Raw genomic sequence first — 27,736 nt, 5'->3', positions numbered from 1 at the left:
ATGTTCCTTATTTGGAGTACAGTGAATATATTTTCATAGCAAAAACTTTTGTTTTGAACGAAAAAACTGCTTTCAAATGTTTGATGATGACGATGATTTCAATGACGAAAAGTTCAACGTTAACGAACTCCAACGAAAACTTCTGAAAGTATCACACGAGAACAGGTTGGAAAAGTTCTTATGGACATTTCTGTAAGGATTCTTATGAAAATCCTCGGAAGAAATCCTGGAGGAATCGCAGCAAGAATTTCTGGAGTAATTCCACCACGAATTCCTGAAAGGTTTACAATAGGAACCCTGAAAAAATCTCAGCAAAAATATATGTTGGAAAATATATCGGGTTGGAAAACCAGACGAGAAATCTCTGGATAAATTTTGGAGAAATCCCTGGTAGAATCCCGACTGCAACTCCAGCAGCAATAGTAGCAGGTAACCTACCGATGAATCTAATCATCAATTCCAATTTCTGTAACAATCTGAGCGGCCAGTTGCGCTCATAAACCTGCCTATTATGGCGGCAATGTCTACGCACTCTCTCCCCTCTCCTTCCTCAGAGTCTGCGTAGTTTATGTACATCCTCCAAGTATTCCTGGAAGCAGCTTTAGAAAGAGAATGCGAATTTTGCATAAAGCAGAAATGTGTTGATTTTCAAAAATATGAACAAGGGACAATTAATGACATTTTTTTATTCATAATTTTTCGGGAATTTTAGACATCTTCCCCACTTTGTTACGCTTTTTCGTGTACCTAACACACGGTGTGTCACACTTATCAGAACCTCCCTCCCCCTCCTCCTAAACGATGGACGTCATATTTGAATGAATTCCAATCGGACATACTTATGTCTGGTTCTGGGTCATTTGCCATTTAGCCATTTAGCCGACTTCCGTTTGGTCGAAAAAGGAATGATGAAGAAGTGATCATGCCACTGTTTGCTATTTGATCAAATACGGCCAAACGGCATTCTGTCAAACGACCCTTTTGGTTAGATGGCGACCAGCTAAACGACATTCGGCCAAATGACCGAACACACTTATTTCCTCCCCTTTGCTGATTATTTTGGAAGATAAAAAAAATCAATCTTTGGCCACTGTAGCGCCCACAGTGCAGCTAATCCAGCGCGGTAGCCGAACAAAAATATGTGAACGCGTACGCATTCCAGTTGCCACGGTCGGATCGGAACCGACCTCAAATCTGGAGAGCAACAGTACAACGATTGAGAGTGAGACGGAGGGGTAACCCTCGTCGTAATGTTTTGATGATCACACGGCATATCGCAAACAATATTGTATATCGGTAATGCGTGCTAACAGTGAGAACGAATAAAAAACGACTTATCGCATTGAACCCGACTCATCCGTCATCATCGTGGGTTGTTGGCTAGGGGGTGGTTCCATTAAAAACATATTCCGGAAAATTTGTTTCCCACCACCATTACCGAATCGAATCGAATCGGATCGCGGAGGGCGGTGTGGGAAGTGGAAACGGCACTTTAAGGGTGCTGCTAAGGGAATATAATCACGGCGATAATTCGCGATCCGGCGAGCAAGGATGCTCACACGCATCATCACAGGGGAAAAACCACCGTGGGAGATTCGAGTCGGATCGGATCCCGTTTGGGTAATTCGGAAAGCGCAGAAACCTTGGCTTCTCAAAGTTCCAGGAAGGAAGGATAAATACCGATAATGGAATGCACATCAGCCTCCCTCTCTTGGCGTTTTACATCTTCCCAGTTCCCGCGCCACTCTCAGTCAGTCAGTCCAGTCAGTGTGGTAGCGGTGAATCGATTGAGCCTGAGATTGTGAGATGATTATGGGAACCCTTTTTCTGGTTAGCTGATTGGTTTTTTGACGTTTTTTTGATGGTTCTGGCTTCTCACGGAACGGCCTTTGATTGGACCTTCCCACCGCGTGCAAACACACACACAGTCTGCCATAGCCACGCCAGGTCCAGGCCAGGCAGTCCAGATCCAACATTAATTATGCCTCGGGGCGTTGATTGCTGTTTTGACTGCGGAATGGGGCGGCCGTTGGGTTCCCAGCGATTAGGAACCAGACAGTCAGCGTCTGGTGGTGGGAAGCTCGTTGAAAATTCATTCACAAGTGGGAGTTTCTTCTGAAAAGATTTTTTCATTCATACTGCTGTTAGGCAATTATGAATCTTCTGGTGTTCAGTATAGCCCAGGATTGGTAAAATTATAAGCATCGTGTAGCTGATCTCTGTGTACTGGATTGGAATTGCGAAAAGTGGGTATATTTTTGGTTTCCTGGCTCCAGAAGTACTTGAGTTCTATCTGAGATTAAATTTATAATATGTATTAATAAATCTCTAAAAATACCATCATTTCATCGATCACTTCCTGTTTGCCAATCAACGCAACGGTCCACACCCCAATCAAACCCTTTCATCAGAGTAATGCGACCCGGAAGCCGTGACGAACTTTTTCCTTCCTTCCTACCTTCCGATGAGGAAGTCCACTTCTCCCAAAGTCGCATATTTGCCTTCGTCAATCCTTTTTTTTGCAAAGTATAAGACGCAAAAAGTATTATAAAAAAAACTTCATCGCAATGCACAAAGCGGAACTGTTCCAGAGCATCACCACCGCACCACCACCGGCGACGGAAAGTAAGTTAGTAGTAAAACAAACTTTTATTCCTTCGATACGTCGCCATCGTCGCAGTTCGCAGTTCTCAGTTCTCGTAGTTGACAAGGGTCCTTTTAGTCCTCTCGGCTTTGTCCCTCCCTCGCCCTCCGCATCACGTTCCAGGAACACCGCCGCCACCAGCGTGGGAACAAGGATACCGGATGTATTAAGTTCCTCTTTCCCATCATAAAAAGGTACAACAACGAGTGACCTGATAAACATCTCGGCACTCCACGCTGCCACCGTTGCTGGTCGTCGCCATCCGTCTCTTCCATGTGTGTTGGTAGTACAGTAATCCGTCCATATGGGGTGAAAATTGGCACCGCGTGTATGGAGACTGGCACAAAGCTATGTTCATTTAGAATCCGGAATGACAAAATCACGTATATCTTAGGGATGGAATAACAAACATAAAAGGTGAAGCCCTCAAAACAAAGGTTATTTATTGTACTTTCATGGAAAAATATCATTGAAATTATTTATTTTTATTTTTCACACATTTTCTCACTTTTTCAGTGTTGACCTCTCTAAAAATCTGCACAACGGTGGTAAATTTTAGCAACAACCCCTTCCGCACGTTTGTTCAACAATCAGGTCATGTATGCAGTGTCCTGAGTGCCTTGACTAGTCTGACTAGGATTCCGAAGAAAAATTTCCAAACTTTTTTTTTATTGCGAAATGAGGGGCAATTCAGTGAATTGAGAAAACACGAAATTTGAGTGTTTTTTTCGTTGATAAACACTACCCATCTGTGACGATACCACTGAACGTCTCCGGCTGTCATGGCAGCTCATCAAAATAGGTAAAATCTCTACACCGTGTCCAATAAGTTCTCATACAAAATACAAATTTAGAACATATAATTTTATTTCTCATCTGTTATTAATATTTTCAAAATGAATGCATGTATTGAAGGGCCACATAATACTGATTCAATAAAGCATACGATTTAGAAAAACGATATTTTTTGTTTGTTTTTAGAAGCCTAGTAGTACACTTCCGTTTTCTGAAATCCGTTTGCTCCGGCACGCAAGAAAAATGTTCGAAAAGTTTTTCATTCTACGGTAGCTAAATAGAGTCCATAAGGTTAAATTTTAAGTTTTTATCCCCAGTATTGTACCAAATGGATATACTAAGGTTAAATTTAAGCAATTTCAGTGATGATATGGTAAAAAATTTCCAAGTAAGCTCAACTTGGGCTGATTTCCTTGAAAATGACCGTTATATTAAAGATAAACATCATAAAACGTAAATTTTGAACAAAATTTACCACAACAGGAACACAAGCATGTTTTAGAAGGGAGAATAATGTGAATCAACAAGATAATATGCAGCCATGCTTCTTTAACACAACAAATTTCATTAAAACAGGTAGATGGACATTTTTGTTTAATTTACGTTTTATTTTATACAACATAAAACGGCTTCGTACTTCACCAATACAGAATGTTATATTTCTTCTCTTCTGGTCATAGTTGCTACTAGCAATGGCGAGGACAGCAACCTAATTTGTTTCAACCTAAAACCTTTACCCGTTAAAATGAGACAAAATACAAATGAAATGACGTGCGTGCCAGCTGAAATGGACTTACGACACTTAAGCGATCAACAGAGAAAAATAAAGGACAATTAATTCCAAAACATATGCTATATTTGATCAATGTTAGTTGGCCTTTCGATAAATACACTTACTTTGAAAATCCTAATTACAGATGAGAAATGAATTCAATTTGATTTTGTATGAGAACTTATTGGACACGGTGTACATATCCCTTGTGTGCGTTTTTGAAAAGCAGCACGCGATTCTTGAGGCTGTCATCCTTGTATGAATTGGTTCTCATCATCTTGTTGCGAAAAAAACATGCCCAGAGTTCGAACTTCTTGCCAAATCATCAAATTCAAGGCAGATTTATCAATGAACCCAAGCTTTTTTTCTTCCGAGGACACTTCCTTATGCCATGGTTAACAACATCTGTGCACATAACACATAATGGTTTTGACGATATTAACATTTTTCGCGACTGTCGTACCTGACCACGCTAAATTTTCAACGTGTTTGTGCAAGATTTTTTTCCTCCTCTTTTCTTCAATCTGAAATAACTTTTCACTCGTTGCAAGAAAATCGATGAAATTTTCACCATTTAAAGAGGATTAGTGTCTGATCAAAGTGCTGCAAAAGAATGATGATTATGTTCATTGAGAGCGCCACTAGAAAATGTGACATGATTCCGGATTCTAAGTGAACATAGCTTTATTTAAAAATTGTAAGCTGGTAGTACTGCTATCCTTCTGGCTTCAGCTAGATCGAGGAGGATGAACATCTCGAGAGTCTTACCAAGGAGGTGCGGTTTAAACATCGTATATTCTGACATTTAACGGTGAAATCTCTTTTAGAGGCGGCAGCTAAACTTCTCACAAAATATGAGGAAAAAAAGGTAAATGGTATGGAAATTCAAAAATTGACCTGGCAACAAAAAAGGACTATGATTGGAAACGCAGATCTTGCAATGCCAGTATTTTAAAAGGCCCGTACGAGCGAGCTATTTAGCTTGAGAACGAACGAATGGACTGAACATAGCTGCTATTTAAGAGGGGCGATAGCCTAGATCAACAAAATGTCCATGTTATAAAGTGTATGCTAATGGGGCCAGTTATGAATCAAGTAGACCAAAATTTTGGTAATCTCCCCTCTACTATCCGTCGTTGACTATTCTACATTAAAAATGAAAATTTGTGAGGAGTGTAGACTTTGGACAGATCGCTCTGCACCACTCCCAACCCTACCCCAAAAAGTCTACGTGGTTTATGACCAGCCCCAATAAAAAAAATGAATGTACGCAAGAGCACTAACAAAAATCATCGTCACAAAAGCATAATCGCCCAATGCTAATTACCGTGTTGTCGAATTACTGGGGTACAATTTTAATTCGACAAACTGGTCACCCTACATCACCTTGTTCAACAAAATTTGACAGCACTATTTTTGTTTTGTTTTGATTTCCGGAATTGTTATGGAACACAATTTGTGGTGGTGCAAAAACAAGCTCGTGCTTTCTACAATTGTTACCTTCCGCATTTCATTCCGGTTGGTCCCCAGTCGGTTTGGGTGTCGAATAGCACCAAATCAGAACTTCCGAAAGTAGCGGCTACAAGAGGAGCTAAGGGTTTAAGCGTAATATTAATAACTGTTTTGCTTTAATAGTGTACATGGTTGTGACGTTTGAACACTTTTAATTCGAATAAGTACGAATTAAAAAGTGTCGTATTAAAACGTGTTGAGTTAACAGAGTAAGATGGTAGTAAGTAAACGTCAAACAGGAGCAAAAACGATGCGAGCGCCATGAGCGAGAGATTAGCGAACTATAGGATATTTTAATAGTCCGTTAAAAAGGGAAACTATGGGAAGTGGGTAGAGTGAGACGTCTGTTTGTACTGGGAATATTTTTCAACTATTACATCTATGAGCCGGCAAACGATAAACGCGTATGGGGGAGTCCAAAGCATGACATGAAAAGTGTTATCGAGGCTAGTATCGAGGCCACCAATGAGCTGAGCGTAGAAAGGTCTGAAACATGTGACCTTCTCTGCAGCTAGGGAAAACTACTTTGCAAGCAATTTGAAAGTAGGTCATTAGATTTCCGATGACAAAATTTGCAATAAAACAGACCAAGTACTGGCGGATTGCCAGCGACACTTCTCAGATATTATTGATGATAACTAGATCATCAAGTCTAATCGATTCTCTATCTCAGTTTTATTTGGAGGGCATTTTGAGAGAGACAAAAGTATGATAGCAAACAAGGGCAAGATGCTTACAGGGCTAGTCAACAGTAGCAACAAATCTTATACCGTTTTCAATTTAAGTTAATTAAAATCCAAATGTCGTGGCCACATTTGAGCTGCACACAAATGGTTTTAGACAGATGGAGTTCGTTGTCAGATGAATACCTAACCGGATTTCATAAAAGCGGATCGACTAATTGCTGACTGAACTGCTACCGATACAGAAAGCAAAAAAAGGAAAATAAAATGAAACAAAGGAGAAAAAAGAAACAAGATTGACAAAGATATAACACTATCTTTCGTTGAAACAGAGAAGACTGATTTGTCCAACATTAGATGAATCAAAACCGATAAGTGCCACAAATTTGCAGTTATCACACCAGCAACCGTCAACATGGTGCGCCCGGTTGGCAGCCGAAAGGAAGAGCCGAGTGAATTTAATACTCATTTAACGTTAATTGACGGGGTTTTGACGTGTATCAGACATTACAGTTATCGAATTTTGTTCGCTAAGTGAAACGTTGACATGTTACAGCTATCGAACGTCTACTGTATTCAAATTCTGATGGTCTCAAACATCCGATATTGCGGTTCTTTACTTCAATTTGTGGTCAGTTATCAGAGCGATCGGCCATGGTCAGTGAAAAGAATTGTCTGACAAAAGATACACAAAACAAGAACAAAGAAGACGCGGCGATTACTCTTTATTCCAACAGGTAACAAATAATGACAAGATCTCGAAAAATTGTGTTGCAGACAAAACGGTACCTGAATTTGTTGCGTACTTTTCAGCTCGTGAATAATCAATTATTACCATCCCAAAATCGAAACATTTTGATGATACATCTTCAGCAGCGTTGCAGTGTTTACCGATTCGAAGTTACCGCTCGAAAATCTCAATGCAAGCCTTGAAAATCACTAAACTCATCTGTTCAAGTTGCGACAAACCTATGTCGCATTGGGTAGAATGTCGCAACAAATTCAGGTTGCGACATTGTCGTTATTGTTGCGCGATGGTTGAATTTTGATTCACTGGCCATGGTATTCGGAAAAGTTCTTTCCAGGGTTCCTAAAAATACACCTGAAAACCAGTTCCACCAGTTTATTTTGAGATTCCTCCGGGCATTATTTCACGTATTCTTTTGGAAAACCTCATGGTATTTTCCTGGGATTTCTCTAGAACTACACTTAAGTTTTCCCTATGAGTTTCTTCTAGGATATATCTGAGAATTTTTATTTGATTCCTTTGGGTAATGCCATACAATTCAACATGGTCATCTCGTGGAATTCCATGAGAAGTAATATTGTTTGGGAACTTAAAAGAGATGCTGACTCCCGGTATCTCTCAAGGAGTTGCTTCTGGAAATCAACCAGGTTTTTTTTTAATTAAATTCCTTCTGGACAGAAGAAAATTGTCAGACAAAAGACGCACAAAACAAACAACAGAGAAAGCGTGGCGATCTTGAAAATTTTCATTGTAAATAAATCGGAAGCTGAATTCGTTGCGTACTTTTCAACTCGTGAATAATCGATTATTACTACCCCAAAAACGAACATGTTTGATGATAGATCTTCAACAGCATTGTAGTGTTTACCGAGTCAAAGCTACCACTCGGAAATCGCAATGCGAGACTTAAAAATATCTACTCGTAAACTCGTGGTGTGCGATCTTTATCCTTTTTTTGATAAAATTGGGACAAACATATGTCGCATTGGGTGGATTGTCACAACATACGCAGGTTGCAACATTGTCATTATTGTTGCGCGCTGGTTGAAATTTGATTCAGTGCTTCTGGAGCTTCAACCTTTATTCCTACAGGAGTTTCACCAGAAAGTGGAATTCCTTAAGGATCCCATTCTGGATTTTGCCCAAGAGATCCACTTAAAATTCCTCTAGTGGTTTTCTCTGAAATTCCTTGAAGAGTTTCCTACGAAAGTTCCTCCAGAAATTCTTCCTAGATGTTTTTTTTTCTGAAATTGTGTATCTGAAAATCTTTCAAAAGTTTTCCATAAGTGGCTCATAGGATAACAACAGGAGTTTCTGCTAAGACTTCTGGGATTCATCCAGAAATTTCATTTATAAACTTGTTCTTGTATTCCTCCATGAGCTTTTGCTGGATTGCTTCTTGAATCTTCTTTTAAAATTATCCAGGTTTTCCTGTAGGGTCTTTCAAGAATTTCTTTCGGGAATTCTGCACGAGTTTCTGCTGAAAATTCTTCAATAATCCCTTTTGGAAGCCCATCTGGAATTTATCTTGAATATTTTCCATGAGTTCTTTTGGCAATTCTTCATTACACCAACAAAGCTAGCCATGAAAGTGTTTGCACTGCTCAGGTCATTTTGACAGACCACACACATGCACGAAAAAGACGGATCTTATATTCTACTTTATCGATCTTGTTGCCGTCCATTTCATGCTCATGTTACATCTGTCAAAATGACCTGAGAATTGTCAGCCATTTTGAGGTTAGGTTCGTTAGTGTAATGAAGAATCCATCGGAAGTTCCTTTTGAAGATTCTACAGGAGTTCCTCGTAGAAATCCTTCAGAAGTTGGGAACCTTCTTGGAGTTCTTCCTATGAATCTTCCTGGAGTTCCAGGGATACTTCGGCAGTTCTTTTTGGGACTCGTCCAGACATTCTATCTGGAGAAGTCGGAGGAATCTTCCACGGTTTTATTCTGGTAACCTTTAAAAAGTTCTTTTGAAAATCTCCTTGGTGTTTCTGGGAAATCCGTGATTGATCCCTAGAAGGCATTCTCGGAGGAACATCAGACCAAGCGCTTGTAGGAGTCCTTAAGAACTGAAGGAATTCTCCAAAAAGAATTCAGAAGAATAAGGAATAATTCAAAAAACTTTCGTGTAGGAATCCCCAAAAAGAATTCCTAGGTTAGTCCACAGATGGAACTCCAGGATGAATACACTGAAGCAATTATCGGATGAAGCTTCTTGAGGAAACCTCAGAAGAGTTTCCTGGGGGAATCTCTAGGATGAGCACCAGTAAAATTGCCCTAATAAAAAAAAAGAACATGTTATTCCGTCATCAACGAGTAGATGTACGAGGAGGCCGACTTGGATGCAAACCACGTATTCGATAAACTGCGTACCACATGGAGGGTTCACTGTACCCTAGTACGAACGGAGAAGAAGCAGCGAGAAACAGACGAAGCGAGGCGACCCTCTTCTAGGGTTAGGCGACCAACAACCGTATGGCTGGCTGACTGACTGGTCCTTGTTCTTACTATATGCTCGGTGTATTGACTTCGTTAATTAGGTTTCTCTAGCTACGCCGCCGATGATGCTGTTCCTTGTAGTTTTTGTGTTCTTAATTTTCAACCATAGAGGAAGAAAGATGCACTCGGTCGAATCCTTGACTTTCGAACATACGTAACGTATGGAGAGGACACTTGAGAGCATGTTCCGGTCAAGCGACAACAGATGGTCCCCGTTTTTGTCCCGACCCTTGTCCGGGAAGGAAAGATTTTTCATCTCGTGAGAAGCGATTGACACACCATTCTTAATAATCTCCCCGAAGATGGAATATCAAAACAAAAAAGTCACGGAAGGATAAGAAATGGGAAACCTACCTCGTGCATGCAGTTGCTTCAGGTGATCCACCGTAAGTTGGAGGATTTCGGCTTTCTCCAGCTTGGCGGAGCCCTGCTTCTCGTACGCACTGGGGACCAACCGTTTCAGCTCCGATAGGGACGAGTTGATCCGATCGCGCCGTTTCTTCTCGATGACTCCGCGACGTCGCTTCCGACTCAGCAGTTGACAGCTGTCCGATCCGCCAGGTGAGGTGCTGCGCGTGGGAACGAAAAGAAACCCGAAGGAAAAGCAATGTTCAGTTTTATTTCTGGACTGGAAGTTGAAGTTTAATATTGGAGGGGGTGCAGAACTGCAGAACATGAGTGCATGCAGGCAGGCAGGCAATGAGACATTAATGCATGGATGTGTAACATAATTTATGACTTTTTTTCCATTTCGTTAAACACTCTCCTGGCCGGCGCGGTGGCGTGGCACTGACTCCGCGTTCTCGAATTAACTTTGCGGTTGAGTGAGTTCTGGATGGAAGTTGTTCGCCCTTTGGTTCCCACGATCCGTTTGATAAGCGAGGATACTGGACCGGATGGGGGATCAGGAGGGTGCTAGAGGGTGTTTGATGGTCATTAAACAATACTCAAAGTAAATTAATTCAAAGTAAATGAGTGGGTCCTTAAGTAGCCTGAGGATCAACTGAAAAAATGATTGCAAAATAGAGCTCATTAGGGAAAAACAATCAAACGGTCAATTAGCAACGTATAAGAACATTTTTATTCCACTAAGGGTTCAAAAGAATAAAAAATATATAACAGCGGGGTTAAGGTGGCCCACACTTACATGAAAAACAAAAATTTCGAAAAATGCCAAGTCTTACCTCCTCAATCAGTTGTTTTGGACTCCCAGAAGCTACGTTCAAAATTTGAGCAAAATCGGTTGAGCCTAAGGGGGCGCTCAAAATGCTTGAAGTTTGTATGGGAAAACTTGACCAAATGTATGCAGAAATTTTAAGTTTTCGAAATTTGCTGCTAGGTGGCGCTGTAAGCGTTCAATAATCATATTATTGTAGGATACTATATGCCAAACAATTTTGTCGAAGACTGCAAAGTGATCCAACGTCTGTGAAAAAAGTTATACCCTGGGCCTAGGTAAAGTGAGGATAAACTTTATTGTTTTTGGAATAATGTAATGAAATCTCAATACTTTGCCTCACTTTGCCTAGGGTATAACCTTTTTCACAGCGGTCGGATCACTTCGCGGTCTTCGACGAAGATCTTTGGCATATAGTCACCTACAATAATACCGAAGGGTTTGTTTATTGAATGCTTACAGCGCCACCTAGCGGCAAAATTCGAAATCGTAAAATTTCTGCATACATTTGGCCAAGTTTTCCCATACAAACTTCAAGCGTTTTGAGCGCCCCCTTAGGCTCAACTGATTTTGCTCAAATTTTGAATGTAGCTTCTGGGAGTCCAAAACAACCGATTGAGGAGATAAGACTTGGCATTTTTCTTAATTTTTTTTTTTCATATAAGTGTGGGCCACCCTAAGCGGGGTGTTCATCCTGAGCAAATTACTCAATTCCTGGATTTTTCCCGAGTTTGAAAAAAACTTTTATAATGTTTGATTGAGTGTATAATTTTTTAAGGCTCTCAACATTAATTTCCTGTTCAGCTGGTCATATAAAGTGAGCGATTCTCTCATGTCTTCTTTTAAAACTTTTGATGTAACCCATCTAAAGAATGAATACATACTATATATTTGGAACACGTATCTAGTCGCCATGTATAAATCGCATGATAAACAAAAAAAAAAACGTTTATGAAACTCAACGTTTTTCAAATCTAAAGTTTATCAAAAAATCATATTTTTTAATTTTTAATTTCTGTCAAAAGTGTTTAAAAAGGTAAGCTCACTTTTTCCTTTTTTTATTTTTGCCTAATGATGCTGTAATAAATCAGAAATTCTACTTTTTCAAAAATTCACATTTTATCAGACTAATAATTTAAAAAATCCCCTTTGATTTCGCTGAAAACTCTTCTGTCTGACAGGAATGTACTCAGGAAATTAATTAGAAATTTCAAAGGTGATTCTGACCGAAATTCATCAAAGAGTTTCATCTGGACATTTCCTAAATAAATCTTCAGAAAATCACTTTGACATAATATGTTATACACTCTCTTAAGACGATTTTTTTCCAACAAAAAGGCCTATTTTTTCAAATATTCTACTCAAAAGAGCCCCTCGAGGATTTCGGTCAGACATTTCTCAAGAGATTGCTGTTGGACTTGTGTCAAAGGGATCAGATAGTAAACATATGAATAATAACGTCAATATCCGTCCAGGGAAGAATTTATTTTTTCGCACTCGCCAATACCCTCTTTTCCAACTCGGCTTAAATCCTAAGAGGAATGCAGGTTTATCGCAAAAATATTAAACTATTCCAGAGAGTGTATTCAATGTTTTTTTTTAGAAATTCCGCTGAAATACAGATGTTGGAAATGCCCAACAGTCCCTACAAAAATATTCGAGAAACCTTCAAAACATCTGACTTTTTTCTGAAATTTTTCAAAAATTACGAAAAATGGCCGAAAATCCTTAAAGAGCTTTAACATATTCCCAAATTTATGTATAATATATAAATTTACTAAAAAAAGAAAAACAGTCGAACGTACAAAAAATGTTTATATCCATTTTTATTCTCATACAGTATAATGGGTTTTCCAATAATATTCTTCACCACCTAAAACTCCCTGACCAATGGAAGAATTTTCGGAAAATTTCAGCATTTTTCGAGTTGAATTCAATTTTTGGAAAATTTCATATTTTTATAATTCTCTACGGATACTAAATATCTATTTTGACTGCATAAATCCAAAAAGTTTTTGTCACATACATAAGGTTATGAAGAAAGTAGAACAAACATAGACAAGTCCAGAATCCTAGTACTAGAAAAAAGATGCTGGGGATATATTAATCAATATCTGAAAACCTCTATAGTAAAAATATGAAAAAAGGAATGTTTCAAAAAGAGTAGTTTTTCGAGAACAATTGAGCAAACCTAGTTTTAGATTAAGTCAAACAAAAATATTTCAATGCATTCTTAAAAAAATCTTACGAATCTTAGCGGTGTAATTAGAGACCATTGTTGCCTTATTGATACGACACTAATAGTCTACTCCGTAATGGAATAAACGTCGTATTTGCTCACTTGAAGTACACAATCTGGAGTTTTTTTTCTCAGACAGATCAGTGTAAAATTTGTTGACTTAATTTGGTGAAAAAAAAAAGAAATCTCTGAACTTGAGACACTAAAATATGTGTTGGGTTATGAATGAAAAAATCTTTGTTACACATTCAATACATTTGTTTAAATTTTTAACTAACCCTCTAACCCTTTAACCCTCTAGTACAGATGGGTAAATTATTGGTTAAATTGGGAAAAAAATCCACAGCTCACACATCCTGAGCTGTGGGTTTTTTCCCAATTTAACCAATAATTTACCCATCTGTACATATGTACGTTGGTTTATTTGAAATTCATAATTGACCACACGGATTGGTATTACCGAAAATTTGCACTTTGAGTGGGCCTCTAGTACCATTTTTTTTTATTATTTTGGTCTAAATATCATGTTTGTCATCTCAAATCGATTTAAACATGTTTTGGAAGATGATTCCTTTTAATTGCCGACTTTGTGAATTTTGGTTTTCTTTTTACATCACCAAATTTTTATATTTTTCCTGAAAGCCTATTCATCATACCGATTTTTTTTTTAAACTAAAACAGCTTCACTGGCTTTGCGGGCCAAAATTGTTAAATTGTTAAAAGGGCCACAAGTTTCTGAATAAATTTATTTCAAACATTTGCAGAAATCAACAAAAAATCAATATATTTTTTTTCAATCATCTAACATAATCAAAAATCTCAACAGAGCTTCTTAGAAAAACTTAGGAAACCGGAAATTAATGGAAGATAATTTAACCTAAAAACCCATATAGGCTCGGGAATTCCGAAATTCAAAGAATAAAAAATGAAAAAAAAAACGATGTCATGTCAATGTTTTCAAAATGTTGGAGCTCTTCGTTTTTGTAATGTTGAGCAAATTATCTTATACTAATCAGGTAAAAGTCTTAAATACAAACATTATTCGTTAGTGATGCTAGGTCAATGTAGATCTTTCTAAAAACATTGTGATGATTTTTTTTTTCATTTTAAGCGTTTTTTTTTTGGAATTTCATGAAAAAAAAATTGAAAAAAACTAAACAATGTTTTCGACAGCTTTGGAAGCTCCTTCAAAGTCCAGCGAAGCCTTTATTTCGAATTTAAAAAAAGTAAAGCGAGTCATTGGAAGTATTTCTTACAAACAACAAAGGTATTTAGGAAAATTTTTGGCTTTATCTTTTTTTTCTGATTTTTATGAGAAGGCAATAAAGATGTGCCCTGAAAACCGGCAGACATGATTTTCTGTGGAATGTTTGAAAGATTTTTTAGAGAAGGTTTGAGACAGCTTGAAGAAAAAAAAATCTGAAAAGAGAGAAATCCGTCTAGAAAAAAAAAAACATAAATTGATTTCTCGAGAAATAGAGAAATTTCTTACAAAATTCTGGAAAAAATACAAAAAAAATTCGTAGGATGTTTCTTAAATAAGTTTTTGGAAACCCCAATAAATTTACCTAAATATTTTTTTGTGGACATGGTCATATATAAACATTGGATACACCTTGCAATAGTAGTTTACGCAACAAGGTGCAGAATGATGATTTTTACAGCACGAGCCGTACATTTATCCAACGAGGCTTGCCGAGTTGGATAATTACGATGAGTGCTGTAAAAATCGAGTTCTGCACCGAGTTGCGTACAACGTTTTTTGCAACTTCATAAATTACCACTTGAGGCTGGTTTTTAACAAAACTTTTTCATCAGACTGCACATTGATGTTTATAGTCATGATAAAGGAAGTCTGATCATAGCAGGTTATACTGTGCAGCTGTGCAGTTGTCATAATTTTTCAAACCTGCGTCCAGAAAGCATCAATAAGTTGATCAAAACTGAAAACAGTGCTGTAATGGTTCATTACACAACGCAAACCAGTGCTGTAATGAACCATTACAGCACTGTTAACACGCTAAGTACCGACAGGCAAAAAAACGTGGAACTGTTTTTTTGCACATCCATATCTCAGCAGATAGTGAACCAAATTTCAATCTTTTTGCGTTAACGGAATCCTACACTATCCTAGAGAAGTGTAGTGAAAGCCGATTGGAATTTCATGCAGCTTCCGGTGAGAACCAGGCGAAAACATTAGTTCCACATTTTTAACTTCTTCCGGTTCCGTTTTGTTCCCAGATTGGTTGTGAGTACCATGTCTTTGTAGCGAGTTCTTTCGGAACCTCGACAAGATAGCAACATTCTGTCTTCGGCAAAGTTGTTCAGAACAACAACCACTACCTGGTGATGGATTCCATAGTTCCGAATTTCCCCACCACGTGGCGCTAGTGTACATAGTGACTTCCGGTATGACTTTGGTGGGATATAGCACGAGATTGAAGCCAGATAGGGAGGTACGATCTTCGGCAAAGTGGTTCAGGACTACGAGTACTTTCAGGTCATGAAGAGCATGGTTCAGAATTTCACCGCCACGTGGCGCTAGTGTACATTGCTACTTCCGGTATGACTTTGAAGGGATATAGCACAAGATTGAAGCCAGATATGGAGGTACGATCTTCGGCAAAGTTGTTCAGGACTACGAGTTGTCCCAGGTCATGATGAGCATAGTTCGGAATTTCACCACCACGTGGCGCTAGTGTACATAGCTACTTCCGGTATGACTTTGGAGGGATATAGCACAAGATTGAAGCCAGATATGGAGGTACGATCTTCGGCAAAGTTGTTCAGGACTACGAGTTGTCCTAGGTCATGGAGAGCATGGTTCGAAATTTCACCACCACGTGGCGCTAGTGTACATAGCTACTTCCGGTATGACTTTGGAGAGATATAGCACGAGATTGAAGCCAGATATGGAGGTACGATCTTCGGCAAAGTTGTACAGGACCACGAGTTGTCCCAGGTCATGAAGAGCATGGTTCGAAATTTCACCACCACGTGGCGCTAGTGTACATAGCTACTTCCGGTATGACTTTGGAGGGATATAGCACGAGATTGAAGCCAGATATGGAGGTACGATCTTCGGCAAAGTTGTTCAGGACTACGAGTTTTCCCAGGTCATGAAGAGCATGGTTCGGAATTTCACCACCACGTGGCGCTAGTGTACATAGCTACTTCCGGTATGACTTTGGAGAGATATAGCACGAGATTGAAGCCAGATATGGAGGTACGATCTTCGGCAAAGTTGTTCAGGACTACGAGTCTTCCCAGGTCATGAAGGGCATGGTTCGGAATTTCACCACCACGTGGCGCTAGTGTACATAGCTACTTCCGGTATGACTTTGGAGGGATTAGCACGAGATTGAAGCCCGATATGGAGGTACGATCTTCGGCAAAGTTGTTCAGGACTACGAGTTTTCCCAGGTCATGAAGAGCATAGTTCGGAATTTCACCACCACATGGCGCTAGTGTGCATAGTGACTTCCGGTACGACTTTTGTGGGATATAGCACGAGATTGAAGCCAGACAGGAAGGTGCGATCTTCGGCAAAAATGTTCAGAACTGTGATTACTTCTAGGTGATGAAGAACTTGTTTCGGAATTGCACCACCACGTGGCGCTAGTGTACATAGTGACTTCCGATACAGCTTTTGTGAGATATAGCACGAGATTGAAGCCAGATAGGAAGGTACGATCTTTGGCAAAGTTGTTCAGAACTATGAATACTTTTTGGTCATGAAGAACATAGTTCGGAATTTCACCACCACGTGGCGCTAGTGTACACAGCTATTTCCGGTACGACTTTGGAGGGATATAGCATGAAATCGAAGCCAGATAGGAGGTGCGATCTTCGGCAAAGTTGTTCAGGACTACGAGTACTTCTAGGTCATGAAGAGCATAGTTTCGAATTTCACCACCACGTGGCGCTAGTGTACATAGTGACTTGCGGTACGACTTTGATGGGATATAGCACGAGATTGAAGCCTGATAGGAAGATACGATCTTCGGCAAAGTTGTTCAGAACTATGAGCACTTCTAGGTGATGAAGAACTTGCTTCGGAATTTCACCACCACGTGGTGCTAGTGTACATGTTCACCTCCGGTACGACTTTGGTGAGATATATCACAAGATTGAAGCCAGACAGGAAGGTACGGTCTTCAGGAAAGGTGTTCAGGACTACGAGTACTTCTGTGTCATGAAGAGCATATTTTCGAATTTCACCATCACGTGGCGCTAGTGTACATAGCTATTTTCGGTACGATTTTGTTGGGATATAGCACGAGATTGAAGCCAGATAGTATAACTTTAGAAAAATAAATATGTCACGAGATCGAAGCCAGGTAGGAAGGTGCATTGTTCAGGACTACGAATACTTATAGGTCATGAAGAGCATGGTTCCAAATTCCACCACCACGGACGCTAGTGTACATAGTTACTTCCGGTACGACTTTGGTGAGATATAGCACGAGATTGAAGCCCGTCAGGAAGGTACGATCTTCGGCAAAGTTGTTCAGGACTACGAGCACTTCCAGTTCCGAACGTCACCACCACGTGGCGCTAGTGTACATACTAACCTCCGGTACGAATTTGATGAGGTATTGCACGATCTTCAAGTCTGATAGGAAGGCAAAATTGTTCAGGACTACAGCACTACCGGGTTTGGAATTTCCCACCACGTTGTGATAATGTACAAAAAACTTCAGACACGATTTTTAAGAGCTATTCAAGAGAAATTTATGCCAGATTGGGACTTCTCTGACTCACTCGAAGGAGTGTTCTGACAATTTATCTCGCTATTTGTATGATAATTCCTCAAGGAAATCCGACAAGGAATTTCCTCAGGGTTGGTCCTGGGATTTTTTTCAATGATGTATTCGAGAATTTTATTTTAGGGATTTTTGTTCCACAGATTCCTTGGAATTTCTTTAGAAATTTAGGCTGACACGAATTTCGATTTTCCCCCCTCTCGCAAATTTTTTGTCAGAATTCGACAATTTGAGGGGGGACACAAATAAATTGTTTGAGAAATTAAAAAATTACGAGTCAACGGGCAAAGTGACAAAAAAAGAAAATGAGATTTGTTCCGTCCTTATTCAAGCATTTCTCCAGTTATTCCTTCTGGAATTACCCAACCTATTCATTATGTCTTCAGGAACTCCAGGATATTTTTCAAAGCATTCCTCCAGGAATTCCTCAAAATATTTTTCAAGAAATTCCTCCTCCAAGGATTCCTGCGAATATTTATTCGTGGAATTCCCAAAGGAATATATGCAGTCGTTATTACTAAAATTCCTCACGGACACCCTTCAGATATCCCTCCTGAGGTTCCAGCTGAATTTCTTCCAGTAAAGGAATTGCTTCTGGAATTTCTTGAAATATTCTTCCAGGTATTCTTCAAGAAATAGTTGAATAATTCATACAAAGATTGTTCCAGGTATTCGAAAAATTCTTCAAAATTTCACCAAGAACTCTTTGGGATTTTTTAGACATTGCTTCGGAAATGCCTCCAAAGATTCCTTCGAATATCCATTCTCCTATGAATTCTTTTAGCGGCTCTTTCTGGATTATTCCCAAGATTTCTTTCGGGAAATCATCTGGATGATTCCATTTGGGATCCTTGAGTATTGTTTTGCAAATCTTTTCAGGGATTCAGGAGATTTTCCAGAGATATCTTCAAAAATTCACCCAGGCATACCTTTAATATTTTCTACAGGGAATTTTTGACAGTGATTTTGGAATTTCTCTAGATGCCCCTTTGTATTTTCATTCATGAACCCATCCTCTAGCGCTTTCTTTCCCCAAGGATTTCTTCAGAAATTCCTCCGGAGCTTGAAAACTTTAGCGATTTTATTTCAAATCACTCCGGTGCTTCTTTCTGCGATTCATTTACGATAAATTTTAGTGATTCTTTCGATTCATTATGAAACTCCCCAATTGAGTATTTAGGAAAGTTTTTTTGTGATGCTTTCGGAATATGTTTTGCAGGGATTGCTACGTATTTTGTTCCTAGAGTTCGTTCACGAGGTCCTTGAAAGATTCTTTCAGAAATTTATGCAATGATTTATTGCATTGATTTGCAATGATTTATGATTTATTCGGAAATTCCTCTCCAGAGTGCCCGAGTCAGTGGCGCAGTTGATCACATGACCCCCTTTATTTGCGGATGGTCATGGGTTTAATATATTATGCTGGATAATAAATATGAAGTTGGTGCCGGAAATTTATTTGAATATCTTTTTGTGCGAATCATCATTATGAGAATATCTTTCTGAGGTTAATATTTTTCACGAAAACAAAAATCTGCCATAAGATCAAAGCTTTTGCAATAATTATACTTAAATCTTTATTCTACTAGAACTGAATCTCTTAGAGAAACGCCTTGAACATTCGAAGAAAAAATTTCTGTAGATATTCTTGGAGAATACTTTCCAAGTGTTCCTGAAATGATCCTTGATCCTTGAACGTGGGAGCAAGCCTCGTACCTTTCTATCTGGCTTCAATCTTGCGATACATCTCACTAAAGACGTATCGGAAGTCACTATGTACAGTGGCGTCACGTGGTGGTGGGATTCGGAGCTATGCTCTGCATGACCTGGGATTACACGTAGTCATGAACAACATTGCCGCAGATCGCATCTTCCCATCTGGCTTCATTCTTATGATAAAGCTCCAAGTGGTGGTGAAATTCTGAACTATGCTCTTCATAACCTGGAAGTACTCGTAGTCCAGAACAACTATGCCGAAGATCGCATCTTTCTATCTAATTTCAATCTCGTGCTATATCTCTCCAAAGTCATACCGGAACGAGCTATGTACACTAGCGCCACGTGGTGGTGAAATTTGGAACTATGCTCTTCATGACCTGGGAAAACTCGTAGTCCTGAACAACTTTGTCGAAGATGGTACCTTCCTATCTGGCTTCAATCTTGTGATATATCTCACTAAAGTCGCACCCGAAGTAACTATGTACACTAGCGCCACGTGGTGGTGAAATTCTGAACTATGCTCTTCATGACCAGGAAGTACTCGTAGTCCTGAAAAACTTTGCCGAAGATCGCATCTTCCTATCTGGCTTCAATCTCGTGCTATACCCCTTCAAAGTCATACCAGAAATAGATATGTACACTAGCGCCACGTGGTGGTGAAATTCTAAACTATGCTCTTCAAGACCTGGAAGTACTCGTAGTCCTGAACAACTTTGCCGAAGATTGTATCTTCCTATCTGGCTACAATCTCGTGCTATATCCCTCCAAAGTCACACCGGAAGTAGCTATGTACACTAGCGCCACGTGGTGGTGAAATTCCGAACTATGCTCATCATGACCTGGGACAACTCGTAGTCCTGAACAACTTTGCCGAAGATCGTACCTCCATATCTGGCTTCAATCTTGTGCTATATCCCTTCAAAGTCATACCGGAAGTAGCAATGTATACTAGCGCCACGTGGCGGTGAAATTCTGAACCATGCTCTTCATGACCTGAAAGTACTCGTAGTCCTGAACCACTTTGCCGAAGATCGTACCTCCCTATCTGGCTTCAATCTCGTGCTATATCCCACCAAAGTCATACCGGAAGTCACTATGTACACTAGCGCCACGTGGTGGGGAAATTCGGAACTATGGAATCCATCACCAGGTAGTGGTTGTTGTTCTGAACAACTTTGCCGAAGACAGAATGTTGCTATCTTGTCGAGGTTCCGAAAGAACTCGCTACAAAGACATGGTACTCACAACCAATCTGGGAACAAAACGGAACCGGAAGAAGTTAAAAATGTGGAACTAATGTTTTCGCCTGGTTCTCACCGGAAGCTGCATGAAATTCCAATCGGCTTTCACTACACTTCTCTAGGATAGTGTAGGATTCCGTTAACACAAAAAGATTGAAATTTGGTTCACTATCTGCTGAGATATGGATGTGCAAAAAAATTAGTTCCACGTTTTTCTGCCTGTCGGTACTTTACGTTACAAAAACCCTGTTGGTATAAGCAGTGTTAATTTGGTGTGGAAAAGTAGGCCTTTTCCTGTCAGATTTGCGTGAGGTAAAATGGCCTATTACGATGAGAAGTTGCAAAAAAATATTTAAGGAAACTGTCCCAAAAGTATAACGGATACAACAAATTTCAGTGCTGAAACGAAATGAAAATCCTCTGGTTCTTTTGTGAAACTAAAACAAACTTGAGTTCTGTAAAAAAAAACAAAATCCGTGGTAAAATTTAACTTGGATTCGGGAAAAATGCAGTTTTCTTAGCAAAGTGAGAAATATGGGAAACCAATTAAAACTAAAAAAATAAATAAAATAAGTGTTTTAAGAATCATCTCAAATTCTGGACTTATCTGTTTTGAACATAATCAAAACAAACTTCAGGCCTTTCAAATATTGTCCTAAAATTGGGAACCGGAAAAATCATAGGTATATGAAGAAGAATTAAGTATTTTGAGGAAATGTTTAAACTATCAAGCTTTTGAAGGTTTATTAACCCTCCTTTGGCATTAGGGTCATTTTTTAACCAAACCGTACACTACGTTAGCGAGCTGTTCACAACGTGATGCAATAGGAAGGTTAATTTCGAGTTAACAATTCTGAAGGATTGTAGTTTTAATACATCTTTTGGAATATTATCAACGTTAAATTGTTCAGTAGTTAATTCCCATATGTACAAATATTGGTGTAATTTTTGATTGTCATTATGGAACCTATCTGTGGGCTTCATTCTTATACAATTTTAAAATCAGTTTTTGGGTCACTCAAAACTCAAACATATTGTGGTCAAACATGATTAGCATATTGAGTTTGCTGCGACAGAGCATAAACAATTTATGGATTCGTTGCGCTGATTCACTGATTGAGGAAAACTGACTGTCATTATTATATCTTTTTTAATTACAACAAAAGGAACGAAATTTGAATAAGATCTTTAAGCCATTTGGCCATTTGACACCAACAATGTGAGATTTTCAACTCGGTTTCAAATGACAGTTTGTCACAGGTCCTCCTTGACATTAGGTAGCACGCAATTGAAGCCAGCTGTGTCCCTTCTCTCAGGACAAAATGGCCGGGACAATTAAAATTTTCACTTTTCAAAAATAGTCAACTAGGTTTAACTTTTTGAAAGAGTATTAGAAGATCTCAAATTTTCACTGGAAGTTGATCAACTAGTTGTCTATCATTGGCCCTATTTTGAGAAAGATCTTTCTATTGAATCCGGGGAAATAATAGTTTAAATAATCTGGGTTATCCAATTATTATAAACAATCTTTCTAGCTCGTAGAATAGCCCTATCTCTTCCAGATTTGGACCAATGGTAGACAACTAGTTGATCAATTTACAGTGAAATTGTGAGAATAATTGATGCATTTACCGAAAAGTTAGGCTAGTTGGCCATTTTCACAAAAGTCCAGATCATTTGTCTATTCTCTGTATAGTAATAGTATGTGAACTATGCCAACTTTCATGAAATTAGATAGTTGAAGCATCAAGATGTTCTCTGGCTATATCATAGCAGTTTTAAAGTATACCTATTATATATTTTCTAATTACCTATATATTCTTTCAATAGTAGCTTCTGGTGTAATTTCGTATCGACATTATCGCCTTTCCAGGATATATTTTGAAAGCTGCTGTTGAGCTGGCATAAAATAAGAAATTTATGAAAAATTGAGTCCAATCAAATCTAAATTTAACATGTAGGAGTAGAATTAACAAATACTGCCAACATAAAGACTATTGAAATAATTTGAAAGTATTTTAAATCAGCTTCTTTGAAAGTTTGTATGTATATTCTTGCGTGAGAAGTGGCTTCTATAATGATAATAATGATAATAACATATGACCAACAATGTCTCAAATTGTAATGCCCATAAAGACCGAATGTGAAATTCATCAACTAAGTACTTTTTTTAGATTGTGTTGGTCCTCAATAAATGTGGATGATTATTAGATACTTTAGAATATTTCCACCCAAAAACACGAACAAATTTGTCATTTTTGAATCGATATTTTCAATTTGAATGAGATTTTGTTCATGCGCTGGATTTAGTGAATCATTTACTTTTGCATCTACACAAAGTATGAAAAAAAAAACTAATTTTCTTCTTCAATAAATTATAACTCGAAAACAATTTGTTGGATTGAAATGATGTCTGGTAAGATGTTTGAGAATATCAGAAAGGCTTTTTGAAAAAGAAAAAAATACACTTAGAGTAACATTCAGCGCGGGTCTATGTTAGATGTCATATAATTTTAATTTTCCAAAAACCTTACCTTTTTTATTATTTTTCCGCAGAAAGCTGACTTTTATCCTCAAAATTTTTCAAGTAGCCAAGAATGTGTGAAATAGAAGCAAGCAAAAGAAAACAATATTTAAGATTTTCGATATCAAAAATAGATTTTACAGGTACCAATGAAAAAGTTATATATTTTTTTCTTACAGCCAACCATACTTAAGTTACAGCGAATTTGAAAGATCAAAAAATTAAAAAAAATGTATGAGATCTTGTGGAACGTTAATTGTCAAGTGTTCAAAATAATCTAGCTATTTAATGCTGATAATTTGAAATAGAACTCACAGTTTTATATTTTTAAATATGTTTTAAGCATAAACTTATTCATTCAATTTGATTTTATTTTAACTCTGATTATTGTAACAAGTTTTTATAGTTATTTGTGTTGTTGACAATAAAATGTGTTGTTTATAGAAATTTAAAGAATGTTTTTGAAGTTAAATATTGTCTTTCAAATGTGATAGAAACCACTGTAGCTTTGGAAGACACGTTTCTTGCTTGTGTTGTGGACAGGTGTAACTTGCAGTTTCTGAGTGCAAAACAGGTTAATAACTAAACAGGTTAAAACTAAACTCATCGGCAAGATAAAGGGTGATTCCCTATTAATTATGCATTTCAAATTTTTGCGTATTCGTTCATTTTTTTTTTCATCAACACGAATGAATCGATATTTGATCCTAAATGTACATTTATTTAGTTCAGATAACATAAGTTTAGAAAAACTTCACTGATTCACTATCTAATACTCCTAATTAATTTGCCGTATTTGTACTTCAAATCGAAGACCTATTTCAGTGACATAATTCACAACCAAAAATTCACAAGAAAAAAAGGTAAAAAAACAACACTTACTGTTCTTTAGACGACTCTTCCGAGTACAGATCGTCATCCGAAAGCGACTCAGATAACGTCCGCTTGGTACCCTTGGACGATGGTGGGGTCCACGTGTTATTGTTGTTATGCTGCTGCTGCTGTTGCTGCTGTTGACCTGTCGTCGAATTGGGGGTGGAACTGGCTACCGGCACTAGTCCAGCACCAACGCCGCCGCCACCACCACCGACGGTCGAATAGCCCCAGTGCAGCGGAGTGTTGTGATGATGATGGTGATGCAGATGATGATCCATTTTTTGGCAGTTTAGTTAATTTCCACTCACTATCACTTGTTGACTATCACTATCACTTCTCACTTCAATCGGGAAATTATTCAAATCGAATCAGGTGTTCTACAAACGCAATTCGGAAATCTTCCTCTGAAGTGACCAACCACCTTAACTTTTGCCTTAGACCTTAGAGTATAGTAGACACGCGCCGGGCGCCTTTCGCCTCTCTTCCTATATTCGAGAAGTGTTGTTTTGTTGTGTGTTTTCCGGTTTTTGCGCGGCGACCGAAGGCCTACACGTGACTTGTCATGTGTACAAACGACGTCCGACTGATTTAATGACGTATGCCGAACGCATGCAATGCATGTGCCATCCCCACTCCCGCCGGTTAATGTTTATGATTTTTATCACCCTCTATGCTCTCTATGCTCGTTCCACTGCGCCCGGTTGGCTGTGGTTGGGCGAGCGGCAGGATCGGGGCTTTGTTTCCGCATTGTTCGACGGGGTGAGAGAGGATGAACCCTGGGCTCTGGATTGCCTGCGGTTCTCGACGGGTGAGTGAGTGGAAGGAGGGCGCGCCCAGCGGGCGATCGCTGCAGGACAACACATCGAACCGGCGAGAGAGGTAGAGAGCCGAAATGCTTTTCATCGTCACTTCGTGCTGTGTTCGGTTGGTTCGAATGAACCTTTTTGGGTGGGGGAAACCATAACAGCATACGACGAGTTCATTATGCTTCCCCCACTCTTATGCAAACGCGAATGAATTTATGAGCCCGGTAGCATAAAGAGAGTATAGTATAGAGAGCCACACGCATGCACGTGTCTCATTGAAGCATGGAAGCGTGGCCGGCTCGTGACTGAAACGGAAAGCATAGATTCTTTTTCATTCACTCCAACGTACGCACGCAATTTGATGGGATGCAGCGATGCAGTCTTGCCAGTGCCTGTAGTGCAGTGGGTGGTTGTTGGTAAACTGAGGCAAAGGATTTTGGTAACAATTGCGTAACTAAATTTCACCATCACTACTTAAATCCTTGCTGATGTAGTTTTTGAGTATGTACCAAGATAGAACATTTTATAAAGAGGGTTGCGTATTTTCATATAACTAGCGGATTATATCCTGACGGTCGTACGTGAGTTGATCGAAAGGTGGAAGTAGTACTTCAGCGAGCACCCGGAAGGAGAGAAGAAGTTGCAAAGAAAATGAGAACTTCAATGCACCAAGGACGAGAATACACCAAAGCGAAATTAACCCTTAAAAGATGTGGACAACTTTTTTGCATAGTTTTACCTATAGCTTTTGACCTAGTAGGTGAATTTTCAAAACCAAAATGTTTTAATCAAGGGGATTAGTTGTGCTACCATATGCATATATGTAGATTATGTTATGCTAGGACATTTTGGAGATAAAGCTGGAAATGTAGTGTACACCACTTGTTCTTCATTCGATTCCGCGATTTATTTCTATGTACATGTGATATATTTCAATGGAAATTACACAATATTCTTTGTTTGGGTTGGGGCTGTTAGATAGAAATGTCTTATGTCCTTTCACAGCTGTAGTTCACTAGGTTATCCAAAACGTCCAGAAGTTTTGAACTTTGTCTACTGAATACAAATAGTTGTGTTTACTTTTTAAATCACTTGAACTTGCTGAATTACATTCAAATACACATTTTGAAACATGAAATGATGGTAGTCATGACCTGGTGATGTTCTAGGCAACCTAAAATAGATCTGGAGCTCTGATTGTAAGGCCTTTACCTGTAATACTATATCAAACTAATGTAAGAATGTCAGAACTGATTTCATTAGATCCAGACATGTAAATCACAGTATTAAAGACTAACTGCACATCAATGGCGATACCTTAGGCCATCGAAATCATTCTGGAGTTAAGGCCTTTATATCTACACCCGTAATAACGCATCGGGTGCATTTCAAACTTGGTAAAGTGCGTTTTGGTAGTCATAGAAGATCAGTTGCATCATATGATACTTGTATACACATCATAGAGGCATCCTGGATCATCCGAACCTGAATTCTGAAGTTGAGAAATATGATTTGAATTAAAAATGGTATATCAACAAAAGTGTACAAACACCAGAGTTTGCCCATTTGATTCATGCACATAGTGGAAGCCATGGGAGAGAAGTTTCCAGAACATCAAAGATATCTGAGGTCACCTTTCAGTATTATGCCTTCAGATCTACACTCGTAACAAAGCACCCTACACGTTCAAAATTTGGAGCTGTGTGTTTCAGTAGACATAGATGACAAGTTCGACCATGTATCATATGACTTAAAGCATTTCTAGATCATCCAAACCATTCTGAACCTAAAATATACGGTTTTCATTTGTAAGTACCTATCGAGTGCACTAATATCAGCATTTATCTCATTTGATTCAAACATATAATACAAGTAGTGGGAGACAAATTTCCAGCACATCAGCGATATCTGAAGCATCATTTTTTTTATATTATATGGTTAAGGCCTTCAGATCAACCCTTGTAACAAAGCATCGGCTACATGTTAAACTCACTATAATGCGTTTTGGTAGTCATAAAAGATCAGTTGATTCACGTGATAATTGAATATACATCTTTGAAGCTTCCCGGATCATCCAAACTATTCCGAAAATAAGACATATAGGGTATTGTACCATTTGGGCAGGTGTACCTATTTTGGGCACTTGCCGCTATAACTAAGTTAATTTCGAACTGAATGATTTGAATTTTTGTACAGAGTTAGATACTGTACGTGCCTAACTCTATACAAAATTTCGAACCAACCGGTTTGAAATTGACTTAGTTATAGCGGCAAGTGCCTAAAATAGGTGCACCTGCCCAAATGGTACAAGATCCTAATTTGCATGTGTAATGGCCCATCAAAAGAAGTGCACAAATATCAGAATTTGCTCATTTGATTTATACATGTAATGCTAATAATGGGAGACAAATTTCCAGTGCGTCAGGGATATCTGAGGTCACTTGTATTTAATAGCATATGGTTAAGGCCTTCATATCTACAACCCGTAGCTAATCATCGGCTTAGGCTCGTGCACAAGAAAGGAAGGCAAGGGAGAGGTTTTTCGTAGTTTTCGTAAAGGCGGAGTGTCACCTAGTTCATGGAATTTCGGAAATGTGAGGGGTTTAACCTCCTAAACTCCTCCCTTGGGCACGAGCTTGCATCGGCTACATTTCAAACTTAGTGTAGAGTATTACAGTAGACATAGTAGATCAATTCAATCATATTTCTTGTATGTTAGAGCTGTCCCAG

The 27,736-nt window shown here is 38.7% G+C and overlaps 1 protein-coding gene across 1 annotated transcript in view; it reads right to left on the bottom strand.

The window, feature by feature from the left end:
• Positions 1–25,372, bottom strand: part of LOC109418113 (hairy/enhancer-of-split related with YRPW motif protein) — a 36,045-nt gene extending 10,673 nt beyond the window's left edge. Inside the window, exons 1-2 of the mRNA XM_019692302.3 lie at positions 24,207–25,372; positions 10,013–10,227 (exon numbers count right to left, since the gene is read on the bottom strand). Of these exons, the coding sequence (XP_019547847.2) occupies positions 10,013–10,227; positions 24,207–24,478 (487 nt within the window). The 5' untranslated portion in view covers positions 24,479–25,372. The remainder of the gene's footprint in view (positions 1–10,012; positions 10,228–24,206) is intronic.
• Positions 25,373–27,736: the final 2,364 nt, after the last annotated feature.

Source organism: Aedes albopictus, chromosome 2 (assembly GCF_035046485.1).
Source record: "Aedes albopictus strain Foshan chromosome 2, AalbF5, whole genome shotgun sequence".
Classification (NCBI taxonomy): domain Eukaryota; kingdom Metazoa; phylum Arthropoda; class Insecta; order Diptera; family Culicidae; genus Aedes; species Aedes albopictus.
The sequence above is the reverse complement of the archived record's forward strand: the minus strand, read 5'-3'. Positions and strand labels throughout refer to the sequence as shown.